Source organism: Notamacropus eugenii, chromosome 4 (genome assembly GCF_028372415.1).
Source record: "Notamacropus eugenii isolate mMacEug1 chromosome 4, mMacEug1.pri_v2, whole genome shotgun sequence".
NCBI lineage: Eukaryota > Metazoa > Chordata > Mammalia > Diprotodontia > Macropodidae > Notamacropus > Notamacropus eugenii.
The window spans coordinates 20,746,319-20,772,864 of record NC_092875.1 but is presented as its reverse complement, the minus strand read 5'-3'; the positions used below and the strand labels follow the sequence as shown (position 1 = coordinate 20,772,864).

The following is a 26,546-nucleotide window of genomic DNA, read 5'->3' as shown; positions in this document are numbered from 1 at the left end:
TCTGTTAAAATTGTTAATCAGAGAGCTGTCAGGGTCCTAGGTGTGGTGCTATTGTCCAGGAGTGTTGTCTGCTTTTGGAGGAGTCTTTAAATCTCTGTTTCACCATGATTTTTGCCTTTTTTTGGTTAGCAACAAACAGTGAGCCATCTGACCTTGTGTTCTATGCATCGTTCAGTCTCTTGTGTAATTAAAAATGTGGCCTGCTATAGAAAATCATTACGAGAGGCCAACCTGTCTGCTTCTTTCATCAACGATACTGTGGAGAGATGTGTGTGTGTGTGTGTGTGTGTGTGTGTATGTGTGTGTATGTGCGTGTGTGTGGGTATGTGTATGTGCGTGTGTGTGTGTGCGTGTGCGTGTAAATCATTGGCATCAATATTTCATTGCAATGAAAGAGTACTTCAGAACTTTGAAGAGAAGCTCAGTAATTATGGTCTCCTCTGTCACCTTTATTTTAAAACAATATAATTTATTTACCAGGAAACTAGTATTTTCCCCTCTTCCAGATATCTTTTAAATTGAGCCTTTAATCCTTTCAAAATTGCATCATTTCTTGGGGCACAGATTTCCTCTATGTTTACTTGGTCTGGCCCAACTGTTCTGGAGTTTTATAAATACTGCTTTCACTTCCTCATTCAAGAACTGAGGAGTTGAGTCCAACCAGTCATGGGTCCACTCTGGTTTATTAAAATAAATTATTATTAACACAAGTGTTGGCGAGTTGGATCCTCTTTTCACCTCTTTGCTGTCTTCCTTCCAGTTTCATCTGCAAATACTCTTGGCATAATCTGGCTTAGCTGGATCTCATTCCAAGCTTTCTGCAGACTTATTTTCCCCTCTACTGCTCTCTAATATTTTGTGAAGTGATTACTTGGAATCTTTTTTAAGGGACTTATATTCCAAACCCATGTGAGTCAGAGCTGCTGTGTCTCTTTTTATAGCAAGGAAATAAAGTGTTTACTGGTCAAGAAAGATTCTGGATTCTTTTGTGCTCTTTGTTCTTGTGACTGATTTGCAATGGTTAAATGTCTTTAAAAATGGAAATAATTTGAACCAATATATTTTCTGTTATCTGTTGCCATCTTCTGAAATCATTATCCTGTTTGAATAAGTCTGATTGGAGCTATTGTAGGTTAACTGTCTTTTAAGACTTTATTATTTTAATGTGGCGATGCTCTTTGACCTTTGCTCTAATTATTCAGTGACCTAAGTGGGGACTTTCCTTTGCCTTTCCTTTTATCACCTAGGACTTAGCACGGGACTTGTTCATAATAAATGCTTAATACAGGCTGATTGACTGACAGGATGTCTGATTCACACAGGACTCCCAGTAGTTTCCTGTCAATTAAGACACAGAAGTTTCATTCGTTGTGAAAACAAACCTGGAGGTTTTGCTCTGGAATGGATTGTAGAGGTCACATAGTCTATCTCTCTCCTTTTCCATGGCTGCAGTGACTTGTCCAAGATCACTCACCATCAGAGATGGGGTTTCAACCGAAGGTCTTTGAGTCCACCAGTGCACTTTCCACTGTACCACACTGCTTGGATGTTAAGATTCGCTCTGGCTCTCTTCTGGAAGAAATGCAGGTGACTGAGCATGTCACTGAACCTCTCTAGCTTCAGTTTCTGAGCTTGATGGCTTAAAGCCCAGCTCTAAGTCTTTGGTCCTCTGATGCTGTGATAATCAGGAATAAGACTTCTGAGTCATCTCCAAGCCATGGTCTGCTCTCATTTTTTAATCCTGAGAGTATTGTCCTATGTCTTGGTTCCTGTCATCTCCTGTGTTCACTTTGGTATCAAAGCCACAGACAGTGACTTATTTGGAGGATCCTGTCAAGTTTTGTTTTTAATAGAATTTCCTACTTCATCTTCTGCAGGAGAGGCCTTGGTGTTTAACCATCTGTTTTTTGACTTACTCTTTTTAGGAGCACAGCAAGAGGAGATGGCCAAGTCTTCTCTGAGTTTCTTATTGCCTCTCAATGCTCAGTGAAACAAACTTCATCAATTCTTTATTTGCCTCTGCAAGGAAAAGTTGTCATTCAACCTTCCATTTAGCTGTAACTACCTTATGTCTCCTGCTTTGATTTTTAATTTTTTTCAGTTGACAAGCATTCATTTTCTTTTCTTTCCACCTCTCCATTTCCCCTCTCCCTTTATTTAAAACAAACAGAAAAACAAACCCCTATACCAAGTATGCATAGATAGGCAAAGTAAATTCCCACATGAACCGTGTCCCAAACTGTGGGTTTCCTTCATCTTGATCTGGTTCATCACTTTGTGTCAGGCAGTGGCTCAGCTTGCTTTACTGTCAGTCTTCTGGAATCTTAGTTGGTCATTGCATTAGGAAGGGTTCTTAAGGTTTTCAAAGTTGTACTTTTCTGATTTCATTTATAGCACAAATTTCAGTATCGATAGAGCTCGCTTCTTCCAGGATTATATCCAGTCAGACCTCATTAGATTATAGATAGTGAAAATGGATGGTTACAGACAGTTTAAAAGTGGAATCATTCTTCCTGCCCTCTCCCTCTTTTCTTTTCCATCCCAATAGAAGTGTCAGATTCTCTCACAGCACTGAGGGCTACTTCAACATCTTTCTTTGTTTCGTGAGTTGTCATGCCCACCCACCTGGAGAGGTGTCACTCCTCTGGATCCAGCAGTTCCTGCTGCCAACAGTGTGCCCACACTTTGGCATTTTGGCAAAGCCATCCTGAGCTCGGGGTCTTCAGGGGCAGAAGTGGCAGTGCCAGGGTTGACCCTACATATAACATGTGCACAGGGGAGGCTTTTAAAAATGTACAGCCATGTACATATATCCACATTTTACCAAAGCATCTGGTAGAACTTCTCATCTTCTTTCTGTATTAATATGGAGACCCACCCCCACCCCCAGTAGTCATTAGTGATTCAACGTCAGTTGGACAGGGCATCTCCAGTGGAGGGAGTGCCCCAGGTAGGACTTTGTTGACTGCAGAGAGCCTGAGTTTGAATTGAGCACCAGGACCACACGAACCACTCTATGATAGCAAAAAGAAATTTCTTGAGAGGGTTGGAAGGTGATTGAATATGGCAGTTCCCACTGAGTAGCAGCCTGGGATGCTGGCAGGATCACAGGCTTATCAGGATGGAGGTTTCACTAAAGCCAGTCCATTGAAATCTGCTCTTTGTGGTGCAGCCTAGAGCATCACTGAGGTCATGGAGGCAGCTATTCAGCGCTCCACACTTGGTCATTGGGCACCTGGCCTCTTACAGTCAGATTGTTAAGGTAGTTTCAGGCAGAGATCACTCTCTGACTGAGCAGGTGTTGCAGGTAATTCTGTGGGTCAGGCTTAGACAGTGGTCCCTCCTATCACTAGAACCACGAGAGGGATACCCTTTATTCAGTCTGTGTTTGCATGTAAAGTTTGCCATAAAATCCCTGTCTCCTACCAGCCCCTTGCTGTTTAACAGTTCTTTGGAGAAAGGTATAGCTTGCACACTTCTTAAGGTTGCAGCTGGCACAGAGCTGGGAAGGGTAGTTTACACAATGTGGTAGGAGGCAGATTCCAAAAGATCTCAGCAGGATTCAGCAAAGGCCAAGCCTCTCCCTGGGGCCTGGATCTTTACCATATGTTGTGATCCATGTCCCCTAATTATACCTCCATACAGGCTGTTTCCCACACTGGGGCTGCCTTCCCTGTTGCCCTGCATCTCTGAGATCCCTGAGTGCCCCTGCAGGCTCAGCTCATGGTCTGCTTCCAGAGAGAGCCCTTTCTGGATTAGTGCTTCCTTCTGCCCTGAAATTACTTTGTGTTTGTTTTCTATAGATTTTGTATTTTACTTCTCTTATAGAGATTTTGTCTGCCCTCACCCCATCCCTCTTAGCCCCCCTTAGCCTCTTGAGGGCAGGGAAGATTTCATTTTTGTCTCTCTATCTCCATTGCCTAGAACATTGCTGAGCATCTAGTGAGTACTTGGTAAGTACTCATTCACATGAAAATCCAGTCGGGAAATTTAATAGCTGTCAATGCAAAATTTTTTGCTTGTGCTCAAGGAATAAGTTTGGCTAAGTACAGAAGAGGGAAGATGTGACTGGATGGCAGTTTGGCTGAAAAAGATCTGAGTCAGCATGAAACTGACCCGAGAAATGGAAGTGACCTTGGGCTGAATAAAGAAGGCTCAGTGTGCATCATCCCTGTCTTGGTCAGAACAAATCTAGATGATTGTGTTCTACCTTTAAAAGTCAGCTTGAGACCCTCCTGGGATGGAGGCCTTGACCTCAGGCTAAATGAGGACTGTCTGAAGGGAATGAGTATGTGAGCATGGAGCAGGCATAGCAATGGGGATGAGAGGGTTGGGGCTTCAGGTGTTTAAAGGACTGTGACTTGGGAGACAAAGTAGATTAATCCTGGCCCCAGAGGGTGGAATTAGGAGTAAAGAGTGGAGAGGTTGCACAGTGAGGAATGGGAGTCACACACAAAGAGGTTTGGGGAAAGGAGAAAATCATCTCTGGTCATGGAGGCTGCCCCGAGGAGAGTGGGATGTCATCCCCTCCCTAGGTGTCTTCAGGCAAAGATTGAAGGACCAATGACTGGCAGTGTCATGGGGGAGGAGGTGGGCCTGGGAGACGTCCTTTGGGTGAGATGATGCCTGAGGCTCCCTTTGCCATCCTCGTCTGCAAATCCCCAGCCTAGAGACGGAGGCCCAACATCTCGTCCCCATTGGGTCTAGAGTGTTTTCTACATCCTTTGCCCCCATCAGTTCATTACTTTTATTATACCTCTCCATATATGCTGTGGCCTTGTAGTAGGATCTTCGATTTAGAATTGGAAGGGGCCTCGCTGTGATCCAAACCCTCATTTTACAGATGAGAAAACTGACCCCAAGTGCTGTGCCATGCCGCCATGTTGGATCAGAGAATAGAAGCTCCTTCAGGATGGGGCTGGGCCACATTCGTCTTACTGCCCCAGTGCCTTAGAAATAGTGGATTCTTAAGCCCTTTCACAGAAGTCTGGGTTATTGTTGCTGGTATTTTCTATCAAATGTTTTTCATATTCTTTGAGTTTTTCTTCTTGTTCAAAACCCAAGGTAATGCTAGATGGCAGAATGAAGAGTTTGGGGCAAGAGGCAGGATCACCTCTGTACCACTGTGGGCAGTGAGAGCTGATCTTGGAGCCAACAAGACTTGGGTTCAAGTTCAGCTTCTGACTCCTACTGAGCTCAGTGACCTCTGCCTCTCTAAGGAAATTGGGGATGTGCAATGAGAGAGGGATTTTTCTCATCAGGAGTTCTCTATATCAGGGAAATCCCAGGTCCTGTGCATTGCCAGAGGGGAAATATTACTGACTCTACACATCAAAATTGAGAGCTGTTCTGTGAGGGTGCTCATTCTGTGGAGCTGACTTAGATTCCTGAAGTATAAGTCAGCGAAGTACACATCTGGCAGGGCAGGGCAGGGCAGGGCAGTGGTCTCTTTTTGGAGGAAGGACCACTGTTCTTCAAACCTCTGAGGAGGAAGAGCTTTCAGGGCAATCTCTGCCTGACTAGGAATCCTCTCTGTAGTGTGCCCCCAGAGTCCTCCTTTGCCGCTGCCTGATGACTTCCAGTGAGAGGGGACATCTCCACTACCTCTGGAGGCAGCCCCTTCCACCTGGGGACTGCTTGCATCATTAGCCAGTGACTCCCTTCTTAAACCATCCCCTACCTTGGGGCCTGGGCTGCCCAGTCTGACTGAGTTAAGAGAGGCAGCCACCAAGGAATGGACACAACTCACTGAGGCCTTAATGGCAGCATGGAGGGTTCCATCATGCATCAACAGAAGACATGGTGGCTGTGAGAAAACCGGGCATATTTCAAGTGTGGAAAACTGTGAGATGCAGAAGAATCAGCACAGTGTCAGCCCCTCAGACACATGGGGATGATTTACTGACTTAAGTCTTAGTGTTTGAAGTTGAATTCAATTTTATGGTTAACTGAAGTCAGCTCAAAATGTTTAGTCCTTGTTCAAAGGACTAAAATATCATTTTATAGAACTAGAAAAATAATAAAGTTCATCTAAAAGAGCAAAAGGGAAATATCAAGGGAATCAATAAAAACAAATGTGAAGAAAGGTGACCTCGCCCTACCCGATCCCACACTCTGTCATAAAGAGATGATCATCCAAACAGTCTGGTGCTGGCTAAAAACAAATAGAGGTCAGTCAGTGGAACAGATTAGGCACAACACGTTGTAGTAAATAGCCATAGTAATCTAGTGTTTGGTAAAGCCCCAAATCCGACCTTTTGGGACAGAAGCTGCTGGGAAAACTGGAAAACAGTGCGGCACAAACTAGATATCGACCAGCATCTCACACTGTATATACCAAGATAAGGTCAAAATGCGTACATGATTTAGACAGGAAGTGTGATACTATAAGCAAATTAGGAGAGCAAGGAATAGTTTACCTGTCAGATCTATGGAGAGGGGAAGAATTTAGAACTAAATGAGATGTGGAGAGGATTACAAAATGTAAAATGGATCATTTTGATTATTCAAAATCAGTTTTTTAAGCACTATATTAGTTTAAATCAGGACGTTCCAAGAGCTCAAGGTCACTATTCTGACAAAAGTCTTGTTAGCAGAGCTCTTGCTCCAGAACATCTGGCGTTAAAGAAGACTTTTTGTCACATTTCTCTAGCCCAGACTCTCAGTTTGCAGAGTGAGGTAACTGAGGCCAGAGAGGATGAGTGGCCACCCCAGCTTGGGTGGGCAGGTAAGCGACTTCTCACTCCAGTGTCTGCCTGCGGTTTGAGTGTTCTCTCATGGTAGGTTTGTAAGAGCTGACACTGGGCTGAGGTTGAAGCCTGGAGTATGGCTTTCTGAGGAGACTGTGTTTTACCAGGAGTTTATATATCTTGGCAAGTTTCAGTTAGTTTCTGTTTCTAACCCATGAAGGCTTCTGATCAACGAAGAGATCTCGCTCATGTATCCTTCATCCTCTCAGGGCTTTCTGCCCAAGCACTTGAGAACTATTAGGGATGGAGTCCAAGGGTGACATATTAGAGCTCTGGAATAACTCATGGTTCTCAGAGATGCACTGAACAGTTAAGTGTCTCCATTTGTTTTTTATTACAATTAGCTGCTAGATTGTGATCAGGAGCTTTACAAGAACTTCCCTCTGGTAATATCGGAACGCTGGCAGCAGGAGGTGGCTGAGACAGTCTATGAAGCTGTGAATGCGGACACTGATAAGATCGAGGCCAGGAAACGGGCCAAAAATAAGCAGCTTGGCCACGAAGAAGGTAAATTCGTTCACACTTCTTAGGACATAATTTATCTCTTGAATTGACCAAGTCTCTTAATACTGCTGTGGTCCAGACTTGTGTGTGCCTTGAGATCATCTGAATTAGCGCAGCTTTTGCTGAAATATCTTGAGCTCCCATCCCCTAGCTCTCAGACCTTTTTTACGAATATCCTGATGCCTAGCACTTCCTCTAGTCCTCCCCAAGCTCCTGGAGCATATTTTCAATGTGCAGCTTCAGCCAGTCCACTTCTTGGTTCAGAAACCTTTTTGTAGCTCCTATTTTTTCCCCAGTAAACTCTAGATCCCTTAGCTGACCATCAGAGCCTCCTCCTACGCTCAAATTGGCTTCATCACCATCTGCCCATCCTATCTCCCACAGCTCCCCATACCCCGCTCTGTACCTTAGGCGGCAGTCACATCTTGAATACATCCCCTCCCTGATGGCTGGCACGCAGCTCAGGACCCTTCCCCTTCTAACCACATCTTCCATGAGTGGCCTATGTCTCTCTTCCATCTCTGAACCCCCTTCTGCATGGTACGTCCAACAGGGCCTTTTTGCCTTCCTTTGGTGATTCTTAAGGGTGCTTTCATCTCAGACTCTATGCAGTGCTTCTTAAACTGTGGGTCATGACCCCATACAGGGTCACAGAATATTTGGCAATAGTAAAAGATTTCTGAACATGCGGTGACCAAAAATTAAATCAAAATCAGGCGTGTAACGAATCCCCGTTGTTTCTGGCAGCGCTTGCCCACGCTGCATCCCACAGTTTCACCCTAGCCTTGGTTCTGAACACACAGCCTCAGAGCAGAGCAGACCCTGCCTGCATGGGAGAGGGGGGCATGACTGGAAAAGTTTAAGAAGCCCTGTTCTTCCACTATCTGTGAACCACCTGATGCCAAATTTATAGAATTGAAAAGGTTTTGACCAGTGTTTGTTGAGTACCTGTTATGTGTACCATGCAAGCACTTATAACTGTTACCGCATGTGAACCTCAGGTAAGTACTGTTATTGTCCCCTTTTTATAACTGAGCAGACTGAGGCAAGCAGAGGTGACATAATTTGCCCAAGTCCCCCAGCTATTGTCTGGGGCTAAATTTGAACTCAGTTTTCCCAGGGGCCACCTGATTCAGATGTAAGATGCTTAAATATTTTATTAAGTCCCAGTACCTTTGTTTAGCCTTTGTGGTGGGGCAGATTAGGGAAGTTAAAGTTTCTGTGTTCTTGCACGGCGGCCCTGGAGTTGTGGGGGCTGGCAAAGGGAAGTCATCTCAGGAGATACAGTGAGAAAAGATCCATTTGCTATGTGATCGGAATGCTGGATAGAACACTTCCTAATGGCTCTCTGACCAAAAGCAAGTCCCATGAGACTTCTTTACCCAGAAGTCTTATGTTTTCTCCTTGGGCTCACCAAACAGAGAAATAGTGCCAAGACTGTGTGTGGCCGCTCTATGAGTGTTATAGGATTAGGAACAGGACTGCAAGTGATTACTTACCTTTGAAGAGGTTTTTTCTTTCTTTTGGTGATGTATGATAGTATTTGGGAAATCGTTTCTTATTTTCAATCAATCACCAAATCCAATGGCCTTTAAGCACCCACTATGTGCCTCATGCTGGGGGCTAGACCTATGAAGCTCCTAGGGGAGAAAGCGTCTTTTGCCAAGGCAGGAATTGGGCATCTTAATTTGCCTCTTCCCTGTCATATATGATCTTACAGAGATGCCCATAGCAGTTGGGGTCCTTGGAGTGATGGCCTATTGACTTAAAGACCACACAGTCCCATTACCTGTATTGTTTGCTATTTAGCAGTGATATCAGGCCTCACTAGGGAGGGCTCACAGGCAGCGTTTGAAACTTCTATGGTAGAACACTGTAGGATGACATGTGACTTACCCAGGGTCACACAGCCAAGATATGTCAGAAGTGAGACTTGAACCCAGACTAGCTCTTTATCCAGTCCAGATTCCACATTACACAAAGAGACCCTGCCTGCAAAGAGCTTATGTTCAAATGGGACGGACACCTTATACAAGATACAAGGTGGCTGAGAGGGGAAGGCACTAACAAGTGAGTGGACTAGGAAACCTTCTGCCGAAGGTGATGCGCAAGCTGAGCTTTGAAAGAACCTCTGGACTCTGGGAGGTGGACATGTCCTTGAGCAGCATTCCAGAAATGGGCCTTGGCCAGCACAGAAGCAAGGGCATAGGAGATGGAGCAACACCTGGCTATTTTGTGTGAGGAGGGAGGTGATGGCTGGACCACACAGTGGGTGGAGAGGAGGAATGTCCATTGAGGCTGGGCAGATATCTTGGGCCACCTTGTGAAGAGCTTTTAGTAGCAAAGAGAAGGGGCTATATTTGGTCCTAGGGTAAGGGGGAGTCACAGTCAGATCTGATCTTTAGGAAACTTTGGGGAAGATGGACTGAAGAGGGAGGAAGTTTGGGGCAGGGAGACAGGGGACTTGGTGAGAGTAATGAGGGCTATGTGTGGAAGAAAAAGGAGAAATAGACAAGAGATGAAAATGACGAGATTCAGCAACTTAATGCATGTTTCGGGTGCTGCTGGAACTGTTGGTCAGGGAGTCCACTTTTGGCAGAAGGACAGCACTACCTAAAGTTGTCCCAGGGAAGGAGGAGAGGAATGGGTCTGAAGGGAAAGATGAGGGCCTTGTTTGGAGCATGTTGAGTCTGAGATGCCAGTGGGACTTTGATTTTGAAAAGTTCAGGAGGCCATTAGTGATATCAGACTGGAGCAGCTGGACAGAATAGGTTTGTTGTCATCATGATGGAGGTGATCACATGAGAGTATAAAGGGAAAGAAAGAATGCTGCCCAAAGGAGAGCCTTGGGTCTACCCATGATGAGTGAGCACAGCAGAAGAGCCTGAGAAAAGTGGGTAGAGAGAGGGGAGCAGGGTCCCCAAACTCAGAAGGAGCGAAGTATCCAGGAGGAGGAGGTGGTGATGGAGCAGTGACAAAGGTGGCAGCCAGGTCAGGAGAGGTGAGGATTGAGGGAAGGCTGTTGGATGTGGAATGAAGAGTTTGGGGGAACTTTGCAGAGGAACGCAGGCTCAGGGGATGATGGAAGTCAAGAAGAGAGTGAATGGAAAGGAGAAGCAGCTAGTGGGGAATGACTTTCTCAAGCAGTTTAGTTGAGAATGAAGGAGAAATAAATTTTGTTTTTGAATTCTCAGTAAAGTTTTTTTTTCTGGATTCCTTTGAAATTTTGTCAGGATTATGAGCCATTTTTAATAACTTGGCAACACATACATATTTTGCATATGCTTATGGGCAGCTAGGTGGCTCAGTGGATAAAGTGCCAGGCCTGGGATCAAGAAGACTCCTCTTCCTGAGTACAAATCCAGCACCAGACACTTCCTAGCTGGGTGACCCTGGGCTAACCACTTAACCCTGTTTGCCTCAGTTTCCTCATCTGTCAAATGAGCTGGAGAAGGAAATAACAAGCCACTCCAGTCAAGAAAAGCCCAAATGGGATCACAGAGAGTCAGACACAACTGAAAAATGACTGGACAGCAACAGCATATGCTTATAATAACTGAGACACAGCAGGTGTTTGATAAATTCTTTTCGATTGCTTGGTATGTAACCCCTGAGCTGTTGTAATTTCAGTTTCATTTAAATTTCCTAAAAAAAGCTATAAGACTTCTTTCTTTGTAAATAACATCTTACAAGCTTTTTTCTCCCAGAGCTTCTCTGATTTGCTTATCTTATGTCTTCACAGATTATGCTTTAGGGAAAGACTGTACTTTACATGGATACATGTTGAAACTGGGAAATCCATTTTTGACGCAGTGGCAACGTCGTTATTTTTACCTCTTTCCAAACAGACTTGAGTGGAGGGGGGAGGGAGAATCACGGGTAAGTCCAAATGAAAGCATGAGCCCTTGTTTTTCTAAGATCACAATGAATAGTTGTGAACCCCAATGCACATCTTGATGGAGTATACTTCAGGATTCTGTGTGCTCTGGAAGGCTACGTGGGGACCTAAATGGAAGTGCACACCAAAGTGTGTGTGAACAGGAAGGTTTAATGCCCAACTACATAGAAATAAAATAACTAAAATGTACTTTTCAGTAAGTCAGCATTTATTGAGCACCTGCTGTATACCAAAGACCTATATTAAACAGGAAGTGTAATCAGAAGAGATGGAAGAAGACACTGCTGCTTTCTCCAAGGACCCAGGCCATCCTAGGGAGAGCCAGAAGGGCCCGCTGGGGGCCTTCAGGAAATGTTTTTCTTGCACCAATGAATACATAATTTTTCACTGCCTAGCCTAAGTCCTGATTCAGATGTCAGCCTTTTATTTTGAGTGATTGTTATTTCGTACTGTCATATGTCTTTTGTGGTCCAATTAAATCACTCCACCATTAGTGACTTAATGGGAGTAAGGTGTGTATTTTTAGCAGTTAATGGCTTCTAGGCTGTGAGGTTCCCATTTAATGAATAACTACCCTTGGGAATTGATTGGAACTTAATGACAGCTCTGTGTTCCACAATTCTACAAGTGACAACTCAGGTGGCTCAGGCTCCTGTTCAGCACCAAGACTTCTCTTTGTACATTATTTCAGCAGCTAAATTGTGCATGGTAATCAGGTGCCACTGACCCTCAGGGGCTGGTCAGGTGCAGGAACTTTACAATGAATGCTTTGACTGCTCTTGAGGGAGCTTACACCCTGTCTTATAGGGTCTTCCCTAAGCCGGGATCTTTCTCTTAGATTTGGAATATTTCAAATCTAAAATCTGTAAGCAATGAGGAATAATTTGGCTTTCTTGACTCTAGAACGTAGGCTATTATAAATATTTGCATTTGTCCTTAACTTTTGTGTCCCCTGAGGGACTTTTCAAAACACCTGGAATCTAGGGACAAGCCTGTGATTCTTGGCTAGAGGGACCTCTCCAGTGGGGAAGCTTCCTCCACCAAGTCAAGTGTGTCCTTTCTCTGTAATCTCCTGGAGCCTAGAGAGGGGGTAGGGGTGTGGGTCAGCCCAGCAGAGAGAGGACTCAGACCTGGGACTTGTTGGGGTGGGGCCCTGCTCTCTGGCCGCTGAGCCACACTCATCTGAATTGGAATTTTCTTTTTAATAATAAGAATAATAATACCAGTAATAATTCACATTTGCACAATAGTTCTAGATTTATCCCCAGGCTCTAACTTAATTCAGCTCCTCAAGCATGTGTTGAATGCCTGCTCCATACAAATGCACTGTGCTAGATGCTGGGCACGCAGAAGGAAAGCATGAAAAGTCCCCTCCCCCGCAGAGCACCTGTGCCCGTAGCTTCTGTCCAGAGATGAGCAAATCAACCCAGGTGTATTTCAGGAGGGTGACTCTGCTTCCCACACTGGGAAGGGCAGGGGCCCTGAATGAAGACCAGAGGAACTTCCAGATTCCAAGAGGTTGTGAGAAAGTGTGGGTTTGGGGCATTGCCAGGACGTCAGGTTGGCAGGTACAGAGAGAGATTAAAGGGGAGAAATGGGACGTGAATCAGCAGGAATAAACTGATGACAATGGAAGAAGCAGTTTCAGTGCCATGCAGAGACATTGGCATTCTCTCCTGGACCCACTGGGGAACCAGACAGAGTTTTTGAGTTGGGGAGGGGACTTTAGTAGCAGGGTAGAAGATGATTTGGAGAAGGGAAAGACTGGAAGTAAGGAGAAGGAAGATGAGAGAGTGAGTTGTCCAGCCTGATTCAGATGGCCCGCTGAGTGGATAGAGGGTATGATGGATGGGCTTTGGTGGCTGAAAGACTGCAAACCTGAGTGACTGCAAGGATTCAGTTTCCCTAAAAAAAGAGCTCCAGTAACTGTTCCTGTAGATCCCTACGAGTAAATGCTTCTAGAAGCAAACTTGGCTAGAGCCTTTGGGCCTTGGGCTTCTTTTCTGCAAAAAGAGAGAGTCAAGATAAGGAGTCAGGCTTTTATTAGGTACCTACTATGTTCCAGGCACCATGCTAAATGCTAGAGATCCAAACAAAAGTCATCAATCCCCCTATCTCCAAAAAAACAAAAATGCAACAAAGAGGATTGGGAAAGGCTTCTTGGAGGAGAGGGGGGGCTTTAAGCTGGGGCTCTCAGGGAACCAGGGAAGCCAAGGAGGCAGAGAGGAGGAGGGAGGACCTTCCAATCAGGAGATGAGCGTCAAGGTGGTGAGTGTCTCCTGGACTGCAGAGTATGTGGGGGTGAGTGAGGCACAAGAAGGGGCCAGGTCAGATTTGACATTTGATGCTGGAGGTGATGGGGAGCCACTGAAGTTTAGTGAATATGGAGGGGCATGGTCTGATCAGAAGATCCGTTTGACAGCTGAGTGGAGGCTAGACTGGAGTGGGGAGAGATGGAGGCAAGAAGATCAGCCAGCAGCCACTGAAGCTACCCACATCCATTGGCGATGAGGGCCTGCACCAGGGTGGTGGCAGCGTCAAGAGATAAGGGGCATTGTATAGAGTTAGCGTCGACAGATTGGCCATGGGAAATGGACTGAGGGGTCAAGGATGACCCCTCGCTTATGAGTTTGAGGTAGTCATCTCTGAGGGAAGACATGGACAGGTAGTTGGGGGGAGGAGTGGCCCGGAAAGGTCTCCTCCAGGAGGTGGAACCTGTCCAAGCATGGGGACTTCCAGTGCACAGTCTCCAGGGTGCGAGATAGAGCATCGTCTGTGACTGAGGTGCAGCATCAGAAGCCTGGAAGATGGTGGCAGGGAGGGGCCAGGCTGTACAGGTCTCTCGTTGCCAGACAGGGTGACAGACAGCCACTGGAATTTGAGGAGAGGGTGCCATGGGAAGATTTGTGCTGCTGAGGATGGACTGAGATAGAAGAGGTAGGATTTCAAGGCCCTCTGCTCCAGAGCTCCTGGTTTGGTAGCAGAGGAAACTGAGACTCATCGCTGTGGAGTGACTTGTCTGAGTTCTCACAGATTGCCTGGAGCAGAGGTAGTGTTTGAGCCTCAGTTCTCTGCCCCCACTACCTTGTGTGGCTTAGACTAGTCATGCTCTCCCGGCCTTTGGTATCCCAGGAGATCGGCCGGATTCAGGCCCTTTGAAGCATCTGGGGCCCCAAGTGGATTTCAGAGCAGGGAGATTAGAAGCATCCAATGACTCCCAAAACACGGAATTCTTATTACAGGGCCTTGCTTTTCTAAAGGCACTGAGTAGCTTATGATGGTGTTGTTTTTCGTTTAGGACTCCTGGAGTATTTATTCCAAAAAACATAAACTGGTAAGGTAATGTGAAGTATAGCATTTGGTCCAATGAACAATGCTATAGTCCAGCGTGTGAGAGTCTCTGAGGGCGTCATCTCTGCACATGCCTTCATCCTTTTGTTTTCTCTGCATCTCTGTATTCTCCCTCCCAGGCTGCCTCTTCCTCTACTAGAACCTCATTGATGAGCTTTGTTAAAGTCACTTGCGCTCCTTTGGGGCAATCAGGGCCTCAGCTGCAGCTCTGGGAGGGTCCCTGCACATAGGCTGATAGCATCCATTCGTAAGAGAGCTCAAATGGGGCTGGGGAGGGACTGCGAATGGTCCAAAATAGGTGTAGACTTCATGGAGGGAACAACTTGGCTCTTTTGCCCAGAATGCCTTTTTTTCCTGCAGTATTTAAAACAATTTTTGACCTCTTGCTTGTATTTCTTTGTAGCTATTTTGTTCACCTTTAGCACGAAAAAAAGGCCAAAAGTTTGTGATTTTCTTTTACTTTTTTTTTCAAAGCCAGCTAGATTTTCAGGATCCATTTTGAGGTTTAACTTTAACAGTTTGAAATTTTAAAGTTACCTTTTTTTTATAGCAAAACCTGGTGACAATGGAACAGATTGTGTCAGTGGAAGAAACTCAGATTAAAGACAAAAAATGCATTTTGCTGAGGATAAAAGGAGGAAAGCAATTGGTCTTACAGTGTGAGGTGAGTCGTGACAAACGTTTAGCGCAATCTAGAGCATCCATAGAAGATAAACTGTGTAATGATCTCCTGGTGTTTGTACAGTGTTCTTGTTCTCGCTGCTTTGTGTTCCAATACTTGCAGAGTGTGCTAGAGCCTGACTTTGAAAGAAACTGGCCCCAAAACAAAGCACTTAGTAGAAAATGATCCCAGGAGGAGGTGAGATCATTCTCATGTGCCCCTGCCCCTCAGACCTCCTGAGGCCTCATTCTGTGGTATGGTGGAGAAAACGCTGGACCTGAGTTCAAATCCAGCTTTGGACATTGACTCTCTGGGCAAGTCCCGTCACTGTTCTGAGCCTCTGTTTCCTTATCTGTAAAATGGGATGATAATAACATCTCCTCCTCAGTGTTGTTGTATAACTTGAGCGAGATAAAGTCTACAAAATGCTTGGCAAACCTTAGCACACTATAGAAATTCCAACTGCTCAGAGGCCACATGCATTTTTAATTCACAGAGTACTTTGTGGATTCTCAAAAAGCTCATGCTTTCCTTTTCCCTGGAAATTATGGTGACAGAGCTCTTGTCCTCCTTCCTCACTGTCTCTCAGCTCCTCAGGAGCATTGCTGGGGGAGAAGGAGAGAAGGGATCATGGAATTTCAGGATTTCAAGAACCTGCAATTTCACTGATGTGGACACAAGTTAGTGCACAAGCAGTTGTTAGGTCCTTCCTACGTGTTAAGTATTGGAGATAGAAAGAAAGACAGTCGCTATTTCCAAGGAGCTCCCAGTGCGGACCAAATGAGCCAGTTCTGCATCTCTAAGGAAGGAACCTTTGGTGTTGCTGCAGATGAAAAGCTGATCACCTTGTGTTCAGCAGGCTGACGATCCCTTCTCCCTTGGCTGGGCCAGTCCTCAGACACACGGGCCGTCACTTGGCTCTGACTCCATGGTTTTCCAGCAAGGTGGTATGACCCCTTGCTTGTCCTTTGTAGGCATAACCTTTAAGGAGCCACCATCATTGTCTTGCCACTGGGAGACATTCTGTGCTCTAGCTAGGAAAAAATGGTCTTAACGATATGATGTCATTCCCTCCAAGAATCCATGGTCTCGTCAGTGTGGTGGTTCTTCCTGTTCGCATAGATCGCAGCCTGCCCCTGCAACCTTCTTCTCCCATATGACTCTGGTCCATGGCAGCTCACTGTTGTGCCTGGTGCCCCACACGGGTCTGGGCCTCAGTGCATCCCAGCTTGCGTCACAGACTGTGAGCTGTTCCCTTGTACTCTCACTCCTTACTTGGCCCACTCGCTTCTTCTGTCTGTTTTATTTTCTCATTAGCCTCACCTGCTCCTTCCACGTGGTCATTGTGAGAAGTGTGGCAGCTGGCTTGTGAGTCACCTACAACTTAGATTCTTTGGGAATGTCAGTGCTCCAAGGACCTCACAACCTCACTATGAGAAAGTGATGTTTAAAACGATGACTCTTTGTGCCTGGGCAGTGTGGGGTCCCTGCAGATCAACATCCCAGATGAGGCTAGCCTGTGCATTTCTGCACCAGATTTTCAGTACCTGTCCTAAGTACACAGTCCGGGGGCTGGCCATCCACATGATGGTCGTGTAGTCTAGACTAGGCTCCCATGTGGCCCTCTGGGGCCTCAAGTGCGGCCCTTTGATCGAATCCAAATGTCACAGAACAAATCCCCTTCATAAAAGAACTTGTTTTGTAAAACTTGGCCAACCCTCTCATTTTAAAGGGGAAGAGCAGAGGCCAGAAAGGGTAAGTGCCCAAAATCTCACAAGGAGTAAGTGACCGAACAAGAGTTCAAATCCAAGAAACCCAAGCTCATCTTTTGTTTCCTGGGACTGAGATTGTGATGTTGGATTCTTGGAAGTTGTGTGTGCGGAAGGCCCTGGCAGATCTGCCCCAGCTCGAAAGTCTGGTATGGGCTCAGCAGCTTTTGCTTACCATCCTAACCCAGTCTTGAGATGTACTCATTCCCAGAAGCTTGGTTACTGTGCAGTACGCTTTGTGGTTGCAGCAATTTGGGGAGTTATTAAAATAGCCCTTATGGCTACTTCCACTGAGCATCATAGAGGAGGACACCACGTTGTTTTGTAGACTTTGCTGAAAGCCCTCTGAAGGCTCCTGTGAGTCTAGGACGGAGTCTTCCCTTGGGCTCTAAAGGGACAAGCCTTAGGTGGTCATTCCGTTTCTCAGGTTCCAGCATTCGCAATGTGTCAGTGATTTTTAAGAACTCTCTTAATGAAGTGGGTAAATGTGTCACCATTTCTGTATTTTCTTTCTCATTTAGAGTGACCCTGAGTATGTGCAATGGAAAAAAGAATTGGTAGAAACCTTTACAGAGGCTCAGAGGTTGTTACGAAGGGCTCCAAAGTTCCTGAACAAACCTCGACCCCCTGCTGTGGAGCTTTCGAAGCCTCCGCTCAGCCACAGGAACAGCAATGGCCTTTAACGTGAAGGGACACTTATGAGAGACTGAGCGCCACAAGGTACTGGGTCCCCACTCCAACTCAGGGCGCCATGTGGAAGAAGAGGGCGCAGAGCTGGGGCACAGGCTCGTTGGCAGGCGTGGACCGTAGCCACGAGAACCAGAGAAGGAAGCAGAGGAGTTCTCACTGACGGGAACAAAGCGTTCGCACGTGGTGGCAGCTTCTCGCTCTCCTGTCACTGCACCCTGGCGGTGTGGGGAATCTCCCATACTTTTAAACTACTGAAGAAAGGAAGATTTTGTTTTCTTTGCTACACACTTTTTTTTGGCCTATACTGAACCTAGAACTTGAAGTGGTTACTACTTAGCCCTTAAATTTTGACGTCCAGTATCCAGCCTATCTCCGGATCTTCTCAGAAGGAACTTGGGACCTGCAGTGTGGAATGGTAGATTACCTTTAATGTTGCCTTAGTGGATCCGTCCCTGCTGGTATGATCTGTCTTTGCTCCGTGCTCCTGGCGACAAATGACCAACCGTGTGATTCTCTGACGCTTTCAGATACTGTTTTCTTTTTGTCCTGGGCTTCAAGCTGTAGGTTCTTGTGAAAAGCTCAGACTTGGATCCATCTCCTTGTCTGTTGTACTCACACATACTAGCTGCCACTGTCGTCTTTGGGACTTGGGGATCCTGCCATAACCATTGAGGAAGGGGAGATTAGAGGAGCAGAGTCTAGAATTTTGTTGTGTCAGTTAGCAATTGGTGCAGTTTTGGAATGGATCTTTGGGATGGTTGACAATGAATTTGAAGGCATTTCTTTCAAATTCAGGGCAAATTGCACGTTTAAAAAACCTTTGTACCCGTTACACTCCAGTGGCCATGCTGAGGTGGAGCCACGGGGGAGGGGGTCTTTGGTACGTATTCTCCGAAGTAGTTCTTTGCCTATCCTTTTGACAGTTGCATTTTTCTGCATTTAAAAAGCGAGTGATCTTCCAACACAGTGATTCTAGCTCTTCTAATGGGTCCCTCCAAATGTGTGACCATGAGGGATGACTTCATGTGATGAACAAGAGTTACATGGCTGTTTGAATGTTTTGGAGAATTAGACACAGTTTTTATTAACAGGTGTTCAAATTATGAAAAGGGAGTGTCCCAAGTGGTTTTAAAAAAGACATACACACATACATACATACATACGTACACACATGCATATGTCTACTTTCTTTACATGATGCCATTCCTACGTCCTAAGCACAGCAGGCTGTCATAGTCTCTCAGTAATGTCACAGCTCCAGGGCTGGGCCAATTCAAGAATCTTCTTCCTGGTTACCTGGGACTTATTTCCTTCTCTTCTGAGATGTTCTTTCTACTCCCTTTTCATGCACAAAACAAGCTCTCCATCCATTCTCAGAACTATTTTTCTTCATTGCAAAGTGCCAAGTGCCAACAGACTCAAGGAATGGTTTAGAAAGTTACTTCTCTTTTGTGTGTGCACTTGTACCATGCCTGTGGAAAAGAGCTCACAATTTGGACAAGCCAACCCTCTGCTCTGCCTTCCCTGCCATCTATCCTCAAGATCTACAGAGGTGCCAGGCATTTCTTTTTATCTTTGAGTTCTGCATGAGCTGCAGAAAGGAGTCCCTTTAATGCAGTGACGATGGAGAGGCCCAGAGGGGATTTTCAAGAGCCACCAAGAAATTATTTCAGTAAATCTGCTGTAGAGAAGTAACCCTGCTTTTCCCCCTGCTCCCCTCCCCTTCCTCGCCCTCCTCCTGCTGCTGTCTCCGCTGCTGGCTTAGATGCCTGTGTTCTTGATCTTAGGGATTTCTAGTGTTTGCTAAAAACATCCTTACATTATTAGAAGAACTATGTTTACATCAGATGACAGAATCCTAAGCGATGTGCTTAACTTTTTAAAAGTGGCCTATTCCCAAATACTTTCATGTAGACTCTAGTTAGCTAAGATGTCTTACCTCTCATTATAATTCAGTCCCCAGGTTGTTTTGTGCAATACAGACAGTGGCATGAGAGGCATTGAGCCCCACCCTGCTGCAATGAGGCAGGACAGGTGCCGACCTTGTACTTAGAGACATCCCTGGGCTCTCTCATGACTGGTCCTCAGTGATCCATGGGGGCCAGTGGCCTTGCTGTCCCAGTGTGTCCAGAGAGGGCCAGGGTACCTACCGAGCAGCAGAAGCTCCCCATCCTGGCTGGGGGGGCAGGGAGATCATGCCCCCACCCTCAAAGGGAGTGATAGAGTCATACCTTCATTTTTCAGATTCTGAACTAAAAGGAACCTAAAGAGGTCTTTGACTTTGGTAGGACAAGGCTTATTTCAAGAGACTTCCAAAATTCACACTTGGGTTTTAAAAACATGGCCGAGAGAACTGAGGAGCACAAATGAAACTGAAATCTCCTGTCTACCCTTGCTCTGGACAGTGTCGCTATTGAAGCCAGCAGTTCAAATCGGATGTATTTGTGTGTAGAATATTAAGCCTGTCAAGATGATGGGAAGCCAACCTCTGCCTTTATACACAAGGAGAATGAGACCCAAGGGAATGAGAGAACGTGTCCCAGCTCAGGAAGGGAGTCAGTGGCTGAGCTTTTTATCCCTATTCTTCACTCTCATTATCCTGCTGCCTGATCTGGAATGGGGGATTTCCTGAATCAAAATAGGAAAAATTGTTGTTATGATGTTCCTTGCTGTCCAGGGTGCTAAACAGGGCATTCGTTTTCCTTTGCCATTTTTGCCTCTCTACCATAAACGGATTGTTGTGATCAAGCTTTCAAATGCATTGACGTTTGTCCCCTCCCCTCATATATTTAGGGTTAAAGTTCAGTAAATTTTTAAAAATTTTGTCTCATTGCAGAGTCAGTTCCTGAATTATATTTCATTTCATCAGCTTGTGTTTGATTTTTGTTCAAATGGTTTAGCATAGTTGTCTGTGAAGATAACCTAAAAACTTAAGGAATATGTTTGCAGCATTTTAAAAAATTTACCAAGTACGTCTTTATTTGATATTCAAAGGATATTTCAATATGTCTTTAAAAATCTAGATTTTTTTCATAGTTGATATATGATAATTTATGGACTTTATTTTTTATCATTGCATTATTATTAATGTAAATTTTATTGATCCAAAAATATCTTTTTTAAGATTTTAAACATTTATTAACTCATTTCATGCTTTAATATTTGGGGCTACGTTTTATTCAGTACTTCAGAATGATGCTGGCTCAGCATTCCTGACGCTTCCTTCTCTGTCAGCTTGGACAGGTCCCTTCTCACCCATGTGGGCCTCAGTTTCCTCATCTGTGATCTGGGGGTTGGATTAGATGGCCCTTGAGGTCCTTTCTACCTCTGGGTCTCTTGTCCTAGAATACATCTGGTGCGGAGACGGCTTCTCAGCCAAGTTTGCAGGAATGGGCCCATTGCCATGAGATGACAAGAAATTGCATAAAATAGATGTAGCTTCCATGGTAGTGACAATGTCTTCTCCGTGACTGAGACATATTGTGTATAGAGTGAAAAATCATAATCTTATCCCTGTTCAGGTCAGGTTGGCAGCCTTCAGCTTCAGTTTGAGATATGCTAACCACACTTGGAGAGAGCCCAACCAGGCCTCTGTCAAATGTGCCTTAGACAAGGTTTGGAAACTGCCCCTGTGGGCGTAACTATCCACCAGAGGGTTTGAGCCTTCACCTTGAGTAACATTCTGTTGGGATGCAAATACTGATGCGCCATGGAAAATGAGATTTTCTGGAATTGCCAAATAAGCACATTTCCTTATCAAAATCATGCTGACATGTAACCCTTGTCTCAGCCCTTGTGGCCAAGGGTGTCCACCCGAGGCTGCTGCTGTGGCCTTCATGTGGCCGCCATATCACTGAGCTCCATGCTGCAATTGTTGATGGGGCTGGATCAACCTAAAAAATCCCCGTGTGTATGCATGTGTATCTTCCCACTCGTTCCCCTCCCCTCTGAAGGGCGGGTTATGCCAGACCTGCCTGTCTTTGTAATGGGTTGTTTCTAGTGTGTGTCACCATTTTTATATGCCAGGTAGAAAGAAAACACAAGTCTCCCAGTTCAGCTTTTTTCATAAAGACACTGTATAAATCTATATAGAAACTGATTACGTGCAAGGTGTGTTTGTGATGAGCTGTGTATAGTCACAGTTGTGTTCAGGGAACTGTGTTGTGTGTTCTATGTGCTGCTGTCCGTAACAAAGCCACAGCCTTTCTTCCTGGTCCCAGACTTGCATGTGGGACCAAGTCAGTTGTTCGCAGGGAGGCTTTGCCACTATTTTATAATAGTTTAGGAGTGTGGGTAAGGAGAGGAATCATGGTTTGTAGCAATGGGGGCAAGGAAGAGATTTCATTTATAAGTAAAATAAACCCCCTTTACACATCAAAGCACAAAAATAAATATTTGAAAATAATGGATTTTTCTCTCCCTTTGGTTTTTTGTAAAGTATATTCTAAGTGAGTGATAATGTTCATGTTGCAATGTTCTTTTAGACTGTGAGTTTGTGAGTTCAGTGGGTGTCTGTGTGTGTGTGAGAGAGGCAGAGAGAGAGAGAGAAGAGAGAGAGAATGAGAGAGAGGATGAGAGAGAGAGAATGTGAGAGAATGAGAATGTGAGAGAGAGAGAGAATGAGAGAGAATATGAGAGAGAGAGAATATGAGAGAGAATGTGAGAGAGAATGTGAGAGAATGAGAGAGAGAATGTGAGAGAGAATGAGAGAGAATGTGAGAGAGAGAGAATGAGAGAGAATGTGAGAGAGAGAGAATGTGAGAGAGAGCGAATGAGAGAGAGAGAACGTGAGAGAGAGAGTGTGAGAGAGAATGAGAGAGAGAGAATGTGAGAGAGAGAGAGAATGTGAGAGAGAGAAAGAATGAGAGAGAGAATGTGAGAGAGAAAGAGAGAATGTGAGAGAGAATGTGAGAGAGAGAGAGAATGTGAGAGAGAGAATGAGAGAGAATGTGAGAGAGAGAGAATGTGAGAGAGAGAGCGAATGAGAGAGAGAGAACGTGAGAGAGAGAGTGTGAGAGAGAATGAGAGAGAGAGAGAATGTGAGAGAGAGAGAATGAGAGAGAGAGAGAATGTGAGAGAGAGAGTGTGAGAGAGAGAATGAGAGAGAGAGAATGTGAGAGAGAGAGAGTGTGAGAGAGAGAATGAGAGAGAGAGAGAATGTGAGAGAGAGAGAATGTGAGAGAGAGAATGAGAGAGAATGTGAGAGAGAGAGAATGAGAGAGAGAGAATGTGAGAGAGAGAGTGTGAGAGAGAGAATGAGAGAGAATGTGAGAGAGAGAGAATGAGAGAGAGAGAATGTGAGAGAATGAGACAGAATGTGAAAGAGAGAATGTGAGAGAGAGAGAATGTGAAAGAGAGAATGTGAAAGAGAGAATGTAAGAGAGAGGGAGAGAATGTGAGAGAGAGAAAGAGAGAATGTGAGAGAGAGAATGTGAGAGAGAGAATGTGAGAGAGAGAGAATGAGAGAGAGAGAATGTGAGAGAGAGAGAGAGAGAATATGAGAGAAAATGTGAGAGAGAATGTGAGAGAGAGAGAGAGAGAGAGAGAGAGAGAGAGAGAGAGCTTAGAGCTGTAGTCTGTACTACTTACTGCTGTATGCCTCAGATTAAGTCAGGTCCAGGAGCAGATCATCAGAGTACCCACACACAAGAAAAACAAACTGCAGAAATTCTTTGAAACTGACTTTCTTTTTCTTGACTAAGACGCAGTATTTCAGGGAATCCCTAAAAATAGAGGGGAAATTTTTGTAGTTGTTAGTGTGTGTTCAGAGCAAGTCAGTGTTGACATTATTATCTCTATGAAGCTAATTTGGAAATCACACCTGGAAAATAGTGTCATCTATTATTGCTTCATTTTTAAAGATACTTTTTTCGATGTGTCCGATTACTTAAAGTCAGATATGTAAAGGAGAAGCTTGAATTCACAAGCATTCCAGTGTTAGTTTTAAATATGCCCAGTCCAGGTATTTAAAAGGATTCATTAAGTTACAGATTTTTTACCGTGTTGTATAAATACAGCTGACAAAAGTTTCAGGGCAAAAAATACGGTGGATATGCCAGCTTCCCTATGTTTGAGTGGTTTTTTATGTGCTAGCATAGCATCCCAAATACAAAAGCCTGCAATCTTTTTTAATAGCAGTTATTGGCAAGGTAGGCGAGGGAGATTTCTCAGTGATTATAATCTAGTACTTTCTAAAGCACATGTGCACACACATACACTGGGATACACACAGACAATTTTTATCTGTAATAAAATGAAGCATTCTTATTTGCTCTAGCAACTGTCAACCACACAATTTTAAAATTTCAGTTTTTAAAAAATAATTTTTTTTATTTTAGTAGAATATCCCCATTTCTCTTTCTGGCACAGTTACTAATTACTACCTGTGTGACCTTGGAAAACTCATTGTACCTTCAGAGGCCTTCATTTTATCATCTGTAAATTGGGTGGATTAGATGAAATGATCTTTAAGGCCACTCTTGGGCCTTGATCCTACAACCTATCTCCTCCAAGAGTTGATATTTTAATCGCAGGTTTTACATTCATTGTCTGATTAGACAGGTGAGAAAAGTGACTTTCCCTAAGGTGTCTCACAGCTGCAGAGTCTGAGACAGGCTGGAGGAAGATCTCCTTACCCTCTCACCACTGTCCCCTTCTGCGGGGAGAATGCCTTTCCAAAGGTGCATTCAAAGCAGAAAGGACTTGAAGTTTCGTTTGTAGTCCCCTAGCTGAAAACATTCCAGTATGTACATCAAGGAGAGGCTAAAACCTTGGCCACTTTTAATAATAATGCTAAAATTGAATTCCCCACCCCGCCTCCCTTTTGAATAATCAGCCCTGACTCAGCTTTTTTTTTTTTTTTTGGTAATGTAAAGATTGCTAAGCTCTGTAAGTATAAGATAAGATTTCTATTTTAACAACAAAAAAGACATTTTATGTTATTTATTAAATCCATGCATTGCTTGAATTTCTAAAACATTCCATATCATTCTTGCTGCCTTTTTTTTTTTTTAAAAAATCTGTATAGTTTGGTATTTAAAGAAATATCAGTTTTTTTCCCATAGGAGAAATGTCTTTTTTAAAATGGAGTTAAATGAATTTCTTTAAACTATATCCAGCTTACCCATTCATGGAAATTCAGAAAGTTTCTTTTTTTAACTAAAAAATTAGCTCGTATTAAAGAGAGTACAGCTTTCTGCAGCAGCATAGCATGTGCCCACCAAGGAATAGATTACACAGCTTTTTGCCTGTAAAATGTATGTGTCTTTCGGTGTCTCACTTAAGAGTTTGCCATGAAATACTGCTTTAATCTACCTCCTCCAAAAACTTTCTGCTTGCTGACAAATTCCAATTTGACTATGATGGAATGTAGCACATTTCCAGTTAATTTCCTACTTAATTGTTCCTCATGGAATCTAGATTTTTTTTCTTGAATCTGTTGAATTTTTATGGAATCCTGTGACCTGTGGAGACTCCACACCTTCTATATATGAGATCTTTCAGGATCTGTATCATTGCTGCTGCTTCTGCTAAGTTTTTTGGGCCAGAATACCCATCCATGATTAGAGTTAGCCTGGTCTCAATGAAAAATATTGATGTAAAAGGAGATCAGACCAAATCTGTAATGGGATAGCATTTCTATATGAGAGTTAAGTATTAAACACAGGTTGTACACATGGCATGTGCCTTGAATTTGAATGGGATCATTCCCCCTGGCCATTTCAGATGAGTTTGGGATATGAAATTGGAGAGATGTGCTTTGGTTGCACTGTGGGTTATCACTGAAATGCATAATCTTTCTAGTGTCTCATAGATTCTTTGGAATGGTGTGCTAAAAAAGAATAAAAACCAGAAAAAAAATGAAAAAACCACCAGTAATCAAGTTGTTAATTTCTTCAAATAACAGTTTCTTTCTCACCACCTAATATCCTTTAGTTATATATTTTCCTCTACAGATTTTAAAATATAGGAGCATATTCACATTCATAGCAGAATCATTTATGGAATCCTTTAAAAAAAGAAAAGGAAATGACAAAAAAAGAAAAGGACCTTGTTTTCTATGTGTGAGAGTGAACCCGCAAAGGCCAGTACTCTTGTAAACAACCTGAATTATTGTACCTAGGAAACACCCTTGTTTGTCTTCTATACTTTGGCTCTTCTATTTATTGTGCAAATGAAGTTTGTTTTTGTAATTTCTTGGTATCTCACATAACCAGTGCACGTTTTAAGTCGCTTTATCCTTGGAAACTGTTCCCCCCAAAAAGTAACCGTCACACTGTTCAGGACATGCCACACTTGGTCAATCCTATTGTCTTTGGGAGCTATTTTGGAGCAAACTGTGTTGGTCAATTGCTTATATAAAAAGAATCCCAATTAAAGAACTTGTCAGTGTACAACTGTTTTGGTCTCTAGCTTTTTTTTTTCTTCTTTCAATTAAAAAAAAATTCTTCCTGATTTGATCAAGATGTCTTAGAACGTGAGTCCTTTGGAATATTGATGGTGAGGGGCTGTGGCGGAAATGGAGAGCATGTTTTGGGAGCTAGAAAGGTTGACCGGCCAATGGCTGTGGTTTTGTATATTTTTGGATTCCACCTAGTTTTTTATTTGCTTCATCCTTTCAGAGGATGCAGCTGTTTTGGGGCTCCAGGGTTGGACGCTTAGCACTGAGAGATGCCTACAGGACTTGTGAAAGGCAGACTAGACCCTTGGGTCCACGCTGCTGATTCTGAGAGAGGATTAAGCCATCTGCACCTCCTACCACAAAGGCACATATTATGATTATTTTTACATGAACAATTTTTGTTTTAAAGTGGAAATTTAAAAAGGCATTTTATTTTCTAGAACAAAATGGCTTTGAGCAGACTTGCATGAGAGCTCCCCAGCAGGTTGTCTAGGTAGACATTTTCTTTCTCATTTGCAACAGT

The 26,546-nt window shown here is 44.1% G+C and overlaps 1 protein-coding gene across 3 annotated transcripts in view; it reads left to right on the top strand.

Moving 5' to 3' along the window:
- The window catches only part of GRK3 (G protein-coupled receptor kinase 3), a 184,690-nt gene extending 158,672 nt beyond the window's left edge, over positions 1-26,018 (top strand). For all 3 annotated transcript variants that reach the window (XM_072600102.1, XM_072600103.1, XM_072600104.1), the window contains 4 exons: positions 7,094-7,256; positions 10,996-11,132; positions 15,053-15,166; positions 17,454-26,018. In XM_072600102.1, coding sequence (XP_072456203.1) covers positions 7,094-7,256; positions 10,996-11,132; positions 15,053-15,166; positions 17,454-17,615 — 576 coding nt within the window. In that variant the 3' untranslated portion in view covers positions 17,616-26,018. The remainder of the gene's footprint in view (positions 1-7,093; positions 7,257-10,995; positions 11,133-15,052; positions 15,167-17,453) is intronic.
- Positions 26,019-26,546: the final 528 nt, after the last annotated feature.